The sequence below is a fragment of the Helianthus annuus genome, chromosome 14 (assembly GCF_002127325.2).
Source record: "Helianthus annuus cultivar XRQ/B chromosome 14, HanXRQr2.0-SUNRISE, whole genome shotgun sequence".
Lineage (NCBI taxonomy): Eukaryota > Viridiplantae > Streptophyta > Magnoliopsida > Asterales > Asteraceae > Helianthus > Helianthus annuus.
Genome location: NC_035446.2, coordinates 150,356,085 through 150,373,390, shown reverse-complemented (window position 1 = coordinate 150,373,390; position 17,306 = coordinate 150,356,085). Strand labels below are relative to the sequence as shown.

Sequence of the window (17,306 nt, the reverse complement as noted above, 5' to 3'; positions counted from 1 at the left end):
TTCTTCACATGTAAGGCACATGCATATTTCACCCCAATTTTTTAAACGTTCATAATTTTTTTATACAACATTATTTTTTTATAAAAAATTCACCATAAAATCGAGCGTCTTTTTATCTTTAATTTGAGTACCATATTGCTACATAAAATATGACGACTAAAAAAACCCACAAAAATGTGTTGTATTTTTATTTTGTATAGCATTTTTTGTACTAATTTTTTTTTTTGAAATTTTTTGGCTTAAATTTTTTTTTCTAAATTTTTTGTGCTTGGAATTTTTGTACTAGATTTTTTTTTACTATATTTTTTGTACTGAATTTTTTGTGCTAGATTTTTTGTAATAGATTTTTTTGTTGTAATTTTTAAAAAACACTAGGAGTGTCACATGTCATTTTCACACTCCTACTTATAAGTATCAAAATGTTTTAGTACCAAAATGCCTTTCGTTTCTACTTATAAGGAGTGTCACATGTCATCATCACAATCCTTCTTAAACTATTTAGGCAAAATCTACTTTTTAGTGGATCTTTCCGTCATTTATGTATTAAAAGAAATAAATATTCAATATTCAATATTGTCACATTGTTACGACTCACGATTATAGACCCATTGGTTTGCTCAAGAGAAGGTTTGGGCCCTCATCCTGTTACCCACCACTCTTGGCCCATCTTCTGATAACCTAACAAAGTTAGTTGGCCCACGTGTCTTTGTTTAATTATTTACGTTTACGTATATGTATATCCTTATTTTTTCAAGTATTCTAATCAGATTGTTAATTTTATAAATCACAAACTAGTTTATGCAAACTTAAATAAATTTGACTATTTAAAAGATTTAAATACATGTGTTAAATTACGTTTTTAGCCCCTGTGGTTATATCACTTTTACTATATTAACCCAAAATAAGAATTTTTAACATATCTACCCCCATGGTCTCTATAACTAACCATTTTGACCCCTAAGTCTAACCATTTTAGCCCTCATGGTCTCTATAACTAACCATTTTGGCCCCCATGATCTCTAGACTTAGGGGCCAAAATGGTTAGTTATAGAAACCATGGGGGTAAATATGTTAAAAATTCTTATTTTAGGCTAATATAGTAAAAGTGATATAACCATAGGGGCCAAAAACGTAATTTACTCTTATGTAGATGAAATTCAAATGTTCTAAATTTATAAAATATATACAACTAGACAAGTATCTATAAACATGTTATTGTGTCATATTTGTAAAAGTATGAAATTTTGATATTTCAGTGATACAAAATGAAATGTCGGGAAAATTTAGAAATAGGTAACTAAAGAACGCAATCATTAAATAGTGTTATTTGAAATTTAACACATTTACCCAGTATAATCCCACCTATAGCAGAGCTATTGATAGGGTCTGGGGAGGGTAGGATGTAGGCAAGCCTTACCTCTATCCCAGGGATAGAGAGGCTGCTTCCAGTGAGACCCCCGGCTATAATCGCATGACACTTGATTAATAAACGAACCAATTAGCGTGATGAAACTTAGACGTTAACCTAGTATAAGACCTCGAATATTTGGCTTTAACGATACGTTATCTAAACTTGGGATCATTTGGTTGTCTGCAATAGGCTGTCGCACTTGTACTCGTGGGTGATTTGAATCCTTTAAACTTGGATTTGAGACTTTCATCATGCAATAGGTTGTCACACTTGTACTCGTTATTGCACTTTCCCATCAATGAGAGTTTTGAAATGCTCATCACATAAGTTATAGGTTAGGTAGTTGGACTAGCACTCATATTGAAGTTACATGTTAGACACGCTGTTAGATCGATTGCCCCCCTTGATCCCCTGTTGTTTACCGAAACAAGAAGTCAGGTTAGCCTCAAACGACCATGAACTTTGCACCTTCTAACTCGTAACAAATTCGAATTTCCTTTAATCTTAATTAAATTTGAATATCAAGGACCTTTATATTATCCTCTCATAACATTGAATCATGTCAACCATAACCAACTCATGCCATATTGTACAAGACTCGTCATCATTCAAATCCACACCATTCATTCCCAGATAAAGGAAGGAGGGGGATTCCATCAACATACAATACATCATTCTATAAATCCCAAACGACAAAAACAGCCACTGAAACCTTTGAACCTATTTACTGTTCAACCAACGGTTGCAGCCTTGCAGGGTTTATTGTCTTTCATGAATGCTCAACGTCGCCATCATATCATCATCATCTCCTTTCTTGCAAAGGTGCTTTTGAGAAATCATTATTAGAGACGCTTCCTAAAATAAACAACATAGTTACATTAGCCTTTACGCATTTCCATCAAGAACACAGCTAATAAAAAAAAAAGCAACAAATATACTAGTGTATGTAAACGCACCACGGTTCCAGCAACAATGGTTCCATTAAGGGGATGAGTAGCACAAGCAGTAACAAGTCCAGATAATGGTACAAATACATTTTGTTTGCACTCAAGGGTCTCACCGGGATTCTTTGAGTCGCTACAGAAAAAAATAGACATGATTGACATTTTAGCATCCATCTGTTCTTAAAAAAGAGGAAAAAACAGAAAAAATAACTGTGAAGTTCCTTACTCGTAATCTACATGGCACGGAGAGCTGGTGTGTGGATAAAAGTCTAAAAGGTGCAGACCATTATTTGAAGTCGACCCAACTGCATAAATCTGCACAGACACATAGTTGAAACATGTTTATATTAATAATTAGAATAAAATGCCATTTTCGTCTCTGAGGTTTGGCCAGTTTTGCGACTTTCGTCTAAAGGTTTGTTTTTCCGCATCTGGATCTAAAAGGTTTTAAATCTAGCCATTTTCATCCAGCCCGTTAACTCCATCCATTTTTCTCCGTTAAGTCAGGGGTATTTCCGTCTTTTTGGTAACTTAAAGGGCAATTCAGTCTTTTTACATAAAGTGAAAAAGACCAAATTGCCCTTTAAGTTAGCAAAAAAGACGGAAATACTTCTGTTAATAGAGAAAAATGGATGAAGTTAATGAGCCGAATGAAAATGGCAAGATTTCAAACCTTTTGGATCCAGATGCGGAAAAACAAACCTTTGGACGAAAGTGCAAACTGGCCAAACCTCAGGGACGATAATAACATTTTACTCTTAATTATTACCAATTCAATAATAAACCCCACAATGGACAATCAAGGTGACCTGAAAACTTTATATATCAATTATTGAAAACAATAAAATGAAAAATAAATTGCTTACAGAGTGTTTAGGTAGCCATGATGCTTTCCTTGGTGGGGACATAGGAATTACATCATTTGATTCATCCCTAATTTCGTCAACAAAAAATTTATTAAAATAATAATAAAGAGCAAGATTTGAAATCTGTTGAGTGACAGATAGGAGAGAGAGACTAACAGCCAGGGAGGGGGAGGGCAATGAATATGTGACACTTGGAAATTGTGCAAATCCAAAACACCAGACCTAAAGTTAACAAAGCAATTAAAATTAGGGACTTTGAAATACAATAAAAAACTGGTAAAAGGAATTTAAATGACACATGAATTAATTTCCTGAGTTAACTTACCAACCATCATCAAGATGGAACCCTAGTTGATATGAACAAGAAGGATTAATGTTGATAGACTGTATTTCTTTAGGTAAAATATTTGATTGTGCCTGCCCCATACAATATGAAATTATAAAAAATAAATCTTAATTCATTAAAAATATAAGAAAAAAGCATACCTTCAGAGGCCCGATTTTATTCAGCATGGATGATAACCTTACTGATGTTAGAGGAGAAGAGTATGCCTGCCAGTAGAAGACAGTTTATTATTATTTCAATCTTTTGGAAAATTAGAAAAAAAAAAAAAAATATGAGTGAAAAAAAGGCTGGCTATTCATATTCAATGTAACTGTCAACATTTTATTAAAACAGAAAGAGCACCTCCTTGTGACTTTGAAAAGCAGCTGAAGATCTTCCACCACGTAGATCCCAAATATATATAAAGCCACTCTTAGTAGCACCAATCACACACTGATAAACGAATGTAGTGTAAGTCTTGATAGAATTAATTCAGAAAAAGCTAATTTCAATGTGTTATAACGCATACTACATAATATTTACAATATTAAGTAATTTACTTGATTCTCATCGAGTTGGATGCTGGTAAGGCCGTAAATTGCATTAGTTGTAAGCCCAGATTGTGGAAGATTGCTTGCTCTCCTGTCCCATATACTTATTGCTCCATATGTATCGGAAGCAAGTACCCTATAAAACAAAATCTTTCAACGTTGCAATCTTTTAAGATTTTTAGTTATTGTTCAGTATTATGTATTCTCTTGTTTACAGACCTTGCATCATCATTAGACAAGGCTATGTCAGAAAAACCTTGTCGCACACTACTACCATGAACATTGACAGTAGGCCTTTTTCTTAATACCTGCATATCGATAACAAGACAAATTAAAGTTGGCAGGATTCTCATCAAATATTTATATTGTAAAAGGACTATAAAAACTATATGGAAAAACTTCATCATTAAAATCCAATAACCAATTACCCAAACATGTTCCATAGCATACGTTTACTTGCATAACCGAGGAAAAGATTACCCCATCAAGGTACAGAAGATAGATATCATCATTCAAACCCTTTCATGGTTAATAATCTCCCACATATGAAAATGACTTGATACAAAGAGAAGAAAAGCAGGTTTAAACTATTAAAATGAAAAGTGTCGCCTTTGAGCTTAAAGTGTATTGTTTTTTTTTCCACTCAGTTTATATAAAAAACGATTTGAACTTAATGCCACATCACTCAATAGGCGTATCCAACTAACTCTTCCGATCCATACGCGTAACTTTTCTTCCCTCCCTCGCTTATTTAGACCCCCAGATGTTAAATTTGAGGCCAATAAATTCCATCAGATGTTATATATTCAAAATAACTTGTTTAACCTAATTTCACATAATCAATAAGTTTTTATTGATGAAACTATAAAAATGTGTTTATGCAAGTCCAGTACATTTCATGCTTAGGATTCACCCAAATTGAATGAATGTCTTAGATTAAAAGATCAACAATTTAGCATTAGTAAATCGTCTGGCTAAAATATAATGTGATACCAAATTTCCACCAAAGGTTAGCTATAGATTAGCAAGCGACTGCAAAAAAAAAAATGAGAATATACAGAAAAAAAAAAACATACCTCGGTCGGTTCAGAAGAAACATAACCAATGTCAAAGATAAGAACTTCATTATTGATCAGGGATGTACATACAACCTGAACAACATGCAAGTTAAATCTTAACCAAAAGAACTTATAATGGAACAAAATATGACAGGAGGATCAAAAGACTGCCTTTTTTCAAATAGAAAACGAAAAAGGTAACACATTTAAGGTCAGAGACACTGGCAATACTTTTGTGCTTTTGGATCTCTTTTCTTATGAATATCACATAGAACAATCAAACTAGAACTCATGAACTAAGACAATAAGAAGAAAAGAAGTTAATAATACACCTCATCCTGACTAGCAGGATTCCAGCGAACAGCATTCGCACCACTAAATACAGGAATGTGTAGCAATTGTTTCCCTTGATCTTCCCTTGTACCTATAATAAAAAGAAAGTATAATAATGAAAAAGGGGTTTTTTTTTAAATTCTTGGTTGAAAGTAGAAACAGTTCATGTGGGAAAAAAACAAAGTAATATAAGTTCATTTGTATGAAAATCCAGATAAAAATTGAACATTTAATGTCATTCACAGCAGTAGCCAGTTCGTCTACCCAAATTCTAATCAATTCTCTCATTAAAATCATCGGATTGAAATTTGCAAAGAGTAACAAACTCGTGTATAGAGATTCAAACTCGTGTACTGTTAAGCACCCTGGTTTAGTCACTGATGCCAAATATATTCCCTGAGAAAAAAAAAAGATGGAATTGCTAAGGCGTACGCACTACTCCTAGTCCTGTATCTAAAAATAAAAGATGGAATTACATAGGATCACAGATACTATATGTGTCAAACAAATGAAGAAGCAACTTTACCTTTGCATCAAATTCCAACGCAGAGACACCCAACCTGGATAATGATTTTATCAATAAAACTGAATGTTAGTGATTCTTTGAAACATATACACAACAGAAAAAGAAAAGCGTAAGTATCATTCTAATTAGAAATAAAGTATACATTGAAATTCAGTTGATCATGGTAGTGGCTATAGGCCCATGGCATATAATTAACTTCATAACATTGCTTGTAGCGTATATCAAAGTTAATCGCATCACACACGCATAAGCATAATATGTGAAATCACTTTCTTATACAATAAGTGTACATACAACTATACATAAGCAAACTCAAGAACTAGATATATAAGTTGAGCACTAACACTGACTGTCTGATGCCGGTGATAACTGACGGCGGTTCATCCTGCAAAAACAAAACAAAAAAAAATAAAATTCATCAGCATCTATAACCAATTTCGACTTCTATGATTGCATATTTCTTAATTCAAACCAAACCAGATAAAACACTCACCAGAACAAAACGATAATACTGTCTGAAATGCGTTTTGCAAGGTGTATCCTCGTTATGATACTTATACTTATGCGGAAATGCCCCAATCTGCCAAACAAAACAAACCTAGGGTTAGTAATTTAGCAAAATTACAGCAGAACAATAGGCAATACAAACAAATACCGAAACTCTTACTTCAGAGTACGATTGCATCAGGCGTGGGGCGACGTCGTGAAGGTGATGACGATTGCATTTTCCGGTCAATTCAATGAGGCTTCTTTTCCAGTGCGACCTTCGGTCAAGTGATGAACAAATTAGCAATTAGCAAAAGGTTAAAACAATGACGATTGAATCGGCGTACCTTGTGATTGGCTTAGGGTTTTCACCGATCGGAGCTACCGGAACTGCGTACTTTTCCATGACGGATTGTGTGAAATCGAAGGTAACGGAGTGACGGAGTTGGTGGTAGAGTTCCCGCCCTTATGTTAAATGTTTGATACTAAATAAAATATTAAAATGGTAGATATCTTAGGCATTAACTATTTTAGTTTTAATAACTACGTGTATCATAAATTTTATTTTATTTTAGTAATTGTTACCTGTAAACCGACATTATATATTCTTATGTACCTGATAAAGTTAAAGCACCTGAAATCACTCTCCATTGTTAGATCAGGCTGAGATTAAATCTTAGTCGTTTAAAATATAAAAAACCTTCTAGAACGAGAGGTTTAAATTTAGTGGGCACTAAACACATCTACTATCCTTTTCAGTTTTCATTTAATTTAATTTAGTGATTGTTATAGATTTCGTTTTATTAATGGGCGGGCATTTTATATTCATCGAATAAAATCGTGTAATGCACATGAAGGTAATTAGAGCATTCGCAATGAATTCCATATCCATATTTATATATTTCCACTAAAAACAACTATTTTTTCTCTCTCCTTCACTCACAACTATTCCATATTTATATATTTCCATTTTCAGATGGCACTGAAAGAAGGAAAAAGAAAGCCCGCAACAAAGAAGGAAAACAAAACGAAAGAGGAGATAATGTCCGAGAAACGCCATAATCAAATCGCCTACTTGGATCCGGAAGAGAAACTTGCTGAATTGAAAGAAATCACTAAGTGGGTCAGGGAGTCTCGGATAAACTATGCCGTTACGTTCTCGACGCCGGTGTACAAGTCACTTATCAAGGCGTTCTGGGATTCAGCGAACGTTGTGCAAATAGATGGAAAGGACGTTATCAGAGGACGTGTGAACAATTTGGATGTGATCGTGTCTCCGGATATTCTGAACGAAGTTCTTCAATTACAAGACCATTCTTCCAGACTCTATCCCAATTATGTGTACGCGAGGCTGCTTGCTACGCATGAAATGTACCGGAGACATCTTCAGCACGCAAATCAATAAAGGTGATCTGCCGTTACGATACAAATTCCTGCTACACGTTCTCATCCAATGCCTTAGCAATAGACGTGCTGGTTATGACATGGCTGGCAACGATCTCGTTGGTCTTATGGTGGCCTTGGTGCTGAACAAACCGTTTAGCATCTCAAGGTACATCTTTGGCAACATGAAAGAAAACTTGACAAGAACTGGGAGGAGCAGGATAATTGGGAACAAGTTCTGGATGTATCCACGGTTTCTACAGATGATTATGAATGTCCAACATCCGGGTCTTCCTAAAGCAGACAATGATGTTCTGAAAGTAGAGGCAATGAACTTCAATTCTTTAAGGATTATCAAGAATCTAGCTCACAAAAGATACAAGGAGAGCGTTCCTCCAAGAAAGTTGTTTGGTGCTCTAGGTAACACTGCATACGTTGCTCCTGGTAATGACAAGTGGCGTCATGATGACAGTCAGTCTGATGATGAAGACCCTGAGTTGAAAAGGCTGATGAGTGAAAAGTTTGGTCCAGAACCGGATGATTCTGATAAGTCGGAGAGTGATAGTGATGATGGCGGTGGTGATGGTGGTGATACAGGTGTCGTTGGTGCATCTAGTGTTGGAACTACTAGTGGTACGTCAGCTGGTGGTACATCAGTGGGTGGTACATCAGCAGGTGGAGTGTCAGCGAGTGATACATCAGCCGGTGGTGATGACGAGGCTGATCCTGATTCTGATAATGATCATCTGATCGAACCTGGATACGAGATGTATCTCGATGAACGCGGTGTAAAGAGATTCAGGAAGATCCGACAAGAAGATGATACGTTCCTTCTGATTCTGAAGCGGAACGTGTAAGGAAAAGGAAAGCAGAAAAGTCTGCAGAACATCAGAAAAAGAAGAAATATCGAAGATATTTGAGTACCTCCGCCCGGGGATCTGTGCCACAAACACCAGTTCAAGAACCACCTGTGGTATCTTCACCTCCTGCAGCTCAAACTGTATCTCCTCAAGCTATTCCACAAAGATCCATGGCTGCTGCAATTAGAGCAACCACTTCTCAGCCTAGTGGTGAACGTCAAAGGATCTTCTCGGATATGACTCAAGAAGAGAAGAATGACTCAATTTGAGGCAGCAGCAGATCGTATTCAGAGACAGACTGATTTCATTAGGATCACGAAGAATGATCAGATCAGTCATCAGGTGGACATTGATAGGTTGAAATCTACTGTTGGTGAACAACAAGCCATAATACAACGCCAACAAGCTGAGATTGATTTCCTTAAAGCTGAAAATGTACGGTTGAAAGCTACAGAAGCAGAAAGAGAAAGAAGGAGCTCGGTACTTCAAAGTTAGCTGAAGACCTGAAAGGTAGATGTGACTTCATGAAAGACTGGTATGAGTCACGAAACACAACTATAGCTGAAGGAGTGAAGAAGATAACTGGTGGGTATGAATTTCTTCGAAAGCGGGTTGCTACTTTGTGGGAGGATAGATGTAAGCAGCAAGAAATACTGAAGAAAAGGGATGATGACCCTGAGGATCAAGGGAATCCTAATCCTTCTGCTACATCACAGCAGCCCCCAGCCACTACATCCTCTGCAATAGTCGTTTATCAGCCGTTGGTGATAGGATCATCTCAAGGAACATCCAGCGGTACAGTTGCTGAAGAACAATTGCTTGAAGCTTTGGCTGGTACATCCTCTGTTCCTAGTTCAGCTGATCTGGCATTGCAGGTTGTACATCCGGTTACCGAAGAATTTCTTGAAGAAGGTAAGATTGTTGAAGATCTCTCGCATCAGCAGTTGATTACTCTGAAAGCAATGTGAGATATTAATGATGATGAGATTGAGAAGATGCCGAGTGAGCCGGAATCTACTAATGTTGAGAACATTGATGAAATTGTCTTCGAGGGAGATGTGAAGAAGTCGTCATATGTTCGACAAGATGGTACTGAGTTCGCCCCGTTTGACGAAGATTGGTTAAAAGAAAATGTAGAGGACATTGATGAACATCTAAAGAACCGCGATACATCAGAAAATGCCACGGATGCGTGGCGCCAACGGTTCTTGTCTAGGGTTTCTAAGCCTGTGCCAGAGGCTACTCAGGTTGACTATTTACAGCTCGAAAAGGCTAAGCCTAGTGGGAGAATCCTATGTTGGATGTTCGTGAAAGAAATACATTGTGTCGCAATTAAGCGGGAGTTTGGAATCCAGTACTTTCGATCGTTGCTGAGCATTCTGTCGTTGCCATTCTATGATGTGGCAGCACTAACAAATATTGAGCTCATAAATCGCTCAAACTTTGAAGGTGCATCTTTATTTACGCGACTGATCAAGATGAACAAGAAGTCTGGGTGGAAAGACAAGTCTTACAAGCCACAGTTCCCCAGGTATCAGCAGATAAAGTTTACGCTTGATCCGGCAACCAACACCACTAGATACAAGCTTGTTTACGAGTCGACGAAAGTGGTAGACAAGATTCCTTTGATGCCGATGAAACAAGACTTTCTTGGTGATATGCGTTTATGGTGCTATGATTCCGACACTCATGAGGCAGTTATCGTTTTTAATGGTGATCAACAGAATTTCAGGATGTTGGATCCAATGTGGGTAGTCAATATGTCTGCATCCGACATCAACAAGTTGTACCGACATGACATATTCTATGAAGACAAGGACGCACATCAGGCGTTAAAGTTTCAGCGCGTCGCTTGCTTCTGTTACTACAGGGGAATACATCCGGGTAGTTCGTGGTCCGAACAACACTGAAGAAGGAATATATAAAGACCGAAGACGAGTAACAGACAAGGGGGAGTTTGTTGATGCATTTTTGTGTCTGTCACTAGTCTTGTAATTTACGTTGTATTTTGTATGGTCTTTTATCGTTTATCGAGTCTGTATTCGCAGTCGACCAAGTCGGATATCCTCCTATCCGCTTGTGTCTGACATATTTGTCTCGTTGTTATGTAATGGTCGTTAAACAATGCATGTTGCATGTTAAGGGTAGTTCTGTCTATATGTAAGTGTTTGTTTGTTGCCTGCTGTTTGCTGTCTGTTTACAGCAAACAGTTAACATATTGCAGCCTTCGACGAAACAAGTCTGTTTCGTCGAACACTTGTCGACGAAACAGACTTTGATAGTTTGTTTCTGTTTCGTCAAGGTCAGCGACGAAACGGATGTGTTTCGTCGTCTGATGGGCTTAGTTTTGGGCTCAGTTCTATTTCGTCGGCCCAATCTTTGTTTCGTCGAAGTCACTAGCCCAGCTGCTATATAAAGGCACAGATAGTCTCAGTTACAACTTAGAGATGAGAGAATACCCTGAAGGTCACTGAGTGTAAACTGTGTTTGTATCAGTTGCATTCTCATCCTGTTAATCAAACGATTGGGTTTCTTTGGTTAACCACTGTGTTTACTTTGTTTGTTCTATGTTTGATTTGGCTTAGTTAAGTGGATTCCGCACACTTAACTTTGTTTGTCATAAACAAGGGTTTGGTAGTGAAAATCGATCCTCCGATTTCGGGACCTACACACCTCACAGGGTTTATGATGACGGGTCCACTTTCTTTGCAACTGATGTGCATCTTGACCACCAACAAATCACAAATCCTAAGTTTTTTTTATATATTTTGTTTTAGCCTATTTTAAGCTTTGGTTTGTTGTGATGATATTGTTTTCACCAATGGTGCCCCCTTTACCACACATGAGTGATATTTGATGTTCTCATTTTAAGTGTAGTGGGTCATTTTTGTACTCACAAGTTAACTGAGTTGTACTTGATTTTGAACAAATAATGTTTTTGTTTAAAAAGAAAGAAAAAAATATATGTCATTACCACATTTAAAACACCCGTCCACCACCAAACGGATATAAAACTAGTTTAAAAGGTGGTTCCGACAAATGCCATACATAATTCATTCACGACATTCTATAAATCCAATTCAGCAAAAAAAACACCCCTAGATAGGCAATACTGCTTGAAGTCAATGTCACTTCATTAATTTAAAGAAACCAGATATATGATTCCGCTTTAATCCAAACAAATCTAAGCTAAGCTAAATTTCCTGAGACAAAATATAGTGAGAAATTGTGTTTTTCTTTCCCGTTTCTTGAAATCTGCTTGCATCCGTTTGTATAGTAACATGAACTGTATACCAGGTATCCATGCACTACTAGAAATTGAATACGAAACATGAAATGTATACTGACTACCCACGACTAGAAATTGAATACGCTAGAAACTGCTCTATTGCTTAAACTACCTTTTCACTCTTAACATGATTTACAGTTCCATGGTTTCATGAATGATAATCATCGTCATCTCCTCTCTTGCAAAGATGCTTTTGAGAAATCACTAATAAGGATGCTTCCTAAACAAAAACAAAAAAAAAAAAAAGACATTGTTAGTTGGTGCATTAGACTTTTTTTCTATTTCCATCAAGAAAAGCAACCATATATGGTCAGTGTATGTATGTATACGCACCATGGTTCCCGCAACAATGGTGTCATTAAGTGGATGAATGACACAAGCAGTAACACGTTTAGATAAGGGTACAAATGCACTTTTCTTACGCTCAACAGTACTTGTCCGTGTACTCTTTGAATCACTACAGAAATAATGGTTGTTTATAAAATCAGAACTTTAATTAGCTTTTAGATATAATGGAAAAGGTAAACGTTTCTTACCCATGATCTACATGGCATGGGGAGCTGCTGTGTGGGTAAAAATCTAAAAGATGAAGACCATTGCTAGAAGTCGACGGAACTACATAAATCTGCAAAATAGGCATAAGTACTAACTGAAACATGCTTCTATTTATTGATTATAACCAATTAACTTAGAAAAATAAAACATAATAGACCGTTAACACCACCAGAGAATTTATTTAATTTAATGTTGGGAATTCGGCAGTGGTGTCATGGAGCTAAATGGATGAATAATAAATGTCTTAATTACCAAAAAGAAACACATGCCAATTAGTGAAAACAAATAAAAATAATTACCGAATGATTAGGAAGCCATGATGGTTTCCTTCGGGTGGATTCATAGATTGCAGTATTCTGTCCATCCCTAATTTGATAATCAAACAGTATAAATATTTCAAACTTTGGATTATTAAAAAAAACTAACAATCAATAAGAATTTAGTTACAAAGAAATAATAAAGAGAACTCTAGAACTCGTAAAGTGACATAAAGAAGCAGAAAAAAAAAAAAAAAAATACTCACAGCCAAGGAGAAGGGGGAGGGCAATGGATATGTGACACTTGGAAATTATGCATATCCAAAACACCAGACCTAGATTTTAAAAAGCAACCAAGTATACTTAAAACCCAAAAGGAAAAAATATAAAAGAAACAAACTGAAAAAGACATCAAAAGTATTTGAATACAGAAAAAAAATATTTCCTGATTTACTTACCGACCATCTTGAAGATGGAAACCCAGCTGATATGGACAAGAAGGATTAATGTTGATCGAATGTATTTCCTTAGGTCGAATAATTGATTGTACATGCACCATATAATGTACATAAATTAAAAGAATATAAACCAGGTTAAACAAAGAAGGCTTTAAAAACATAAAAGTTAACTAATTATACCTTTAGAGGCCCGGTATAATTCAGCATAGATATTAAATTTACTGATGTTAGAGGAGAAGAATACATCTGCCAAGGGAGATGGTTACTATTGACCAAGAATATTTCATTTCAACCTTTATGAAATTTATAAAATCAGAAAAGATAAACAACCTCATTATTTCGTAAAGAAGCTACTGATCTTCCACCACGTAGATCCCATATATTTATAAAGCCATTTTTGCAAGCTCCGTATATATACTGATAGATAAATATGAGGTAAGTGTTTATAGAAGCAATTAGAAAAGGTTAATATTCCATAAATTTGAACACATAGCATAATCTTCAATTGAACAAAATTAGAACATGCTTAAACCCTTTATATACATAAATTATGCTGTAATGTATATTGTAAAACGTTGAAACAGTTTACTTGATCTTCGAGTAACTGGATGTTAGTAACGCCGCAAGGGGCGCTATTGATGTGAGAAGTTGTGAACCCAATTTGAGGAAGATCGCTCACTCTTCTATCCCACACATTTATTACTCCACAATATGAGTCAGAAGCAAGTACCCTATTCAAATAATCATCACATGTGCAATTATCAAATCAGTTTAACAACACCACGACAAAAATAATCAAAAAAATGTGCAATGATTACTAATATTTTAGTTGATAATAAATACTTTTTTCTAACCTTGTGCCACCATTCAAAAAGGCTACATCCGATAAAAATTGGGTAGCATAAGTACTCCCATCATACCTCCTTAAAACCTGTAGATTGATAAACAGGAAAAACTGATGTTGTAAATACCAAATGCCATAATAAGCTCTACTAGAGGTTGGCAACTGACTTGCTAAAAAAATTGTTGTGTGCCATATGAGAACCAAAAGAAAAGCATACCTCAGCCGGTTGTGAAGAATTATACACAATGTCAAAGACACTAACTTCTCTCTGGGATGTATATGCAATCTGAATGGCATATAACTCAAATGTTAAAACTAAACCACTTAACTGCATATGCTACAAAAAAGTAACATTTTCATCATCTTTAAAAGTTTTAGGCGTCTTAAAAGTATATAAAGAGGGAAGCTTCTCTTAAATAATCAATTTTCCACTCAATGATTGCTTTAGGAAAAGGCCCTAACTATCTGCACACCCAGTTTGCCTATCTGCACACTTAGGGTTTACCTACGCAGCGTATTGGTCAATACGCAGCGTATAGGGTTAACCCTATACGCTGCGTATTGACCAATACTCAGCGTATATAAACCATGGATCTCAGTGCCTAATTACCAATCATTGCACAGAAAACAAGGTTTATATACGCTGCGTATAGCTCTCTACGCAGCGTATATAAACCATTAGACTTTTTTGGGTCATTTTGGTAGGTTTGAGGGATCATTTTTTCACAAAGTTTATATACGCTGCGTATTGACCAATACTCAGCGTATGTAAAGGTCTGAAAATGTCATTTTTGCCCTTGTATTAAGGCTATACGAAGCCAAATACAAGGGTAGTTGTGTCATTTTCGTCTTATAGGCTGCGTAGTGATCTCTAAGGAGCGTATATAAAGCTCTATTTTTGTTTTTTTTTTTTTTTTTGTATTCCTTTGTTTATTTATAAAAAAAAAGGAAAATAACACCCGATACGATACTATACGATACGATATAACACCCGTATAAGCATATAGGTGTGATTTAGTTCCCGTATTGACCTCGTATAAGCCTATAAGTGTGATATCGTATCGTATAGGTGTGGTTTAGGTCACGTATTGACCTCGTATAAGACTATAAGTGTGATATCGTATCGTATAGCATAGTATATGTCCCGTAGTGACCTCGTATAAGCCTATAAGTGTGATATCGTATCGTATAGCATAGTATATGTCCCGTATTGACCTCGTATAAGCCTATAAGTGTGATATTGTATGGTATAACGTAGTATATGTCATGTATTGACTTCGTATAAGCCTATAAGTGTGATATCGTATCGTATAGCGTCGTATAGGTCACGTATTGACCTCGTATAAGCCTATAAGTGTGATATCGTATCGTATAGGTGTGGTATAGGTCACGTATTTACCTCGTATAACCCTATAAGTGTGATATCGTATCATATAACGTAGTATAGGTCACGTATTGACCTCGTATAAGCCTATAAGTGTGATATTGTATCGTATTGCGTCGTATAGGTCACGTATTGACCTCGTATAAGCCTATAAGTGTGATATCGTATCGTATAGGTGTGGTTTAGGTCACGTATTAACCTCGTATAAGCCTATAAGTGTGATACCGTAGTATCGTATAGGTGTGGTTTAAGTCCCGTCTAATCCTATATGCATATACAAGACCTATAGGAAACCTATACGAGACTTATACTACACTATACGATACGATACGATACTAAACAATAACACCCGTATAGGCCTCTATACGAGACTTATATACTATACACTATACGATACGATATGATGCAATACGATACGATACGATACGATACGATGCAATACGATAAGATAATTTAATTTAAACGATAACAATATAATATATTTGTATTATTTACGAATAATATTCTTTTTTTATAAATAATTTTCTTTTTTAATAAATAAACAAAGGAATACGATAATTTAATTTAAACGATAACAAAACAATATATTAGTATTATTTACCAATAATATTGTTTTTTTTATAAATAATTTTCTTTTTTAATTTTTATAATTCATAATATTTATATTATTTTTTATTTTTATAATTTATATTTGTATTATTTACTAATAATATTGTTTTTTATAAATAATTTTCTTTTTTTTATAAATAAACAAAGGAATACATGATAAAAAAAATACAAAAATGGAGCTTTATATACGCTCCTTAGAGGTCACTACGCAGCGTATGAGACCAAAATGACACAACTGCCCTTGTATTTGGCTTCCTATAGCCTCAAAACAAGGGTATAAAAGACATTTTCAGACCTTTATATACGCTGCGTATAGGTCAATACGCAGCGTATTTAAAGGGTGGTAAAATTATTTTTAACCCCAAACCTGTGGTAAAATTATCTTTTTAACCCTTATAGTTTATATATGCTGCGTATTGACCAATACTCAGCGTATGTAAAGGTCTGAAAATGTCATTTTTGCCCTTGTATTAAGGCTATACGAAGCCAAATACAAGGGTAGTTGTGTCATTTTCGTCTTATAGGCTGCGTAGTGATCTCTAAGGAGCGTATATAAAGCTCTATTTTTGTTTTTTTTTTTGTATTCCTTTGTTTATTTATAAAAAAAAGGAAAATAACACCCGATACGATACTATACGATACGATATAACACCCGTATAAGCATATAGGTGTGATTTAGTTCCCGTATTGACCTCGTATAAGCCTATAAGTGTGATATCGTATCGTATAGGTGTGGTTTAGGTCACGTATTGACCTCGTATAAGACTATAAGTGTGATATCGTATCGTATAGCATAGTATATGTCCCGTAGTGACCTCGTATAAGCCTATAAGTGTGATATCGTATCGTATAGCATAGTATATGTCCCGTATTGACCTCGTATAAGCCTATAAGTGTGATATTGTATGGTATAACATAGTATATGTCATGTATTGACTTCGTATAAGCCTATAAGTGTGATATCGTATCGTATAGCGTCGTATAGGTCACGTATTGACCTCGTATAAGCCTATAAGTGTGATATCGTATCGTATAGGTGTGGTATAGGTCACGTATTTACCTCGTATAACCCTATAAGTGTGATATCGTATCATATAACGTAGTATAGGTCACGTATTGACCTCGTATAAGCCTATAAGTGTGATATTGTATCGTATAGCGTCGTAT

The 17,306-nt window shown here is 35.5% G+C and overlaps 2 protein-coding genes across 2 annotated transcripts; both read right to left on the bottom strand.

Annotated features, from left to right (window-relative positions):
* Window positions 1–1,919: 1,919 nt before the first annotated feature.
* LOC110904330 lies at window positions 1,920–6,982 on the bottom strand. Its single transcript, XM_022150173.2, has 18 exons — window positions 6,848–6,982; window positions 6,682–6,778; window positions 6,508–6,594; window positions 6,359–6,399; window positions 6,015–6,048; window positions 5,815–5,884; window positions 5,488–5,579; window positions 5,174–5,248; window positions 4,317–4,405; window positions 4,107–4,233; window positions 3,910–3,999; window positions 3,708–3,773; window positions 3,547–3,638; window positions 3,378–3,443; window positions 3,222–3,288; window positions 2,582–2,670; window positions 2,368–2,488; window positions 1,920–2,266 (listed from the first exon to the last, which is right to left on the bottom strand). Exons 1-18 carry the CDS (start codon window positions 6,904–6,906, stop codon window positions 2,171–2,173), a joined length of 1,458 nt encoding a protein of 485 aa, XP_022005865.1. The 5' UTR covers window positions 6,907–6,982; the 3' UTR covers window positions 1,920–2,170.
* Window positions 6,983–11,966: 4,984 nt separating this feature from the next.
* Window positions 11,967–14,229, bottom strand: LOC118486711. The gene is made up of 10 exons (XM_035983369.1): window positions 14,157–14,229; window positions 13,892–14,033; window positions 13,633–13,719; window positions 13,483–13,548; window positions 13,303–13,370; window positions 13,111–13,179; window positions 12,887–12,953; window positions 12,569–12,657; window positions 12,366–12,489; window positions 11,967–12,252 (listed from the first exon to the last, which is right to left on the bottom strand). Exons 4-10 carry the CDS (start codon window positions 13,546–13,548, stop codon window positions 12,181–12,183), a joined length of 555 nt encoding a protein of 184 aa, XP_035839262.1. The 5' UTR covers window positions 13,633–13,719; window positions 13,892–14,033; window positions 14,157–14,229; the 3' UTR covers window positions 11,967–12,180.
* Window positions 14,230–17,306: the final 3,077 nt, after the last annotated feature.

Bases quoted from the DNA above. Each gene is read 5' to 3' on its own strand.
- LOC110904330 (XM_022150173.2), bottom strand. From the start codon at position 6,906: ATGGAAAAGTACGCAGTTCCGGTAGCTCCGATCGGTGAAAACCCTAAG. The intron at 5,249-5,487 runs GTGTATTATTAA...CATGTTGTTCAG, and splicing joins ATCCTGCTAGTCAGGATGAG to GTTGTATGTACATCCCTGAT. The intron at 4,406-5,173 runs GTATGTTTTTTT...ATCGATATGCAG, and splicing joins TTTCTTCTGAACCGACCGAG to GTATTAAGAAAAAGGCCTAC.
- LOC118486711 (XM_035983369.1), bottom strand. From the start codon at position 13,548: ATGTATTCTTCTCCTCTAACATCAGTAAATTTAATATCTATGCTGAAT. The intron at 12,658-12,886 runs GTAATTATTTTT...CCTATTTTGCAG, and splicing joins CATGGCTTCCTAATCATTCG to ATTTATGTAGTTCCGTCGAC. The intron at 12,253-12,365 runs GTGCGTATACAT...GTTTTTGTTTAG, and splicing joins CCATTGTTGCGGGAACCATG to GAAGCATCCTTATTAGTGAT.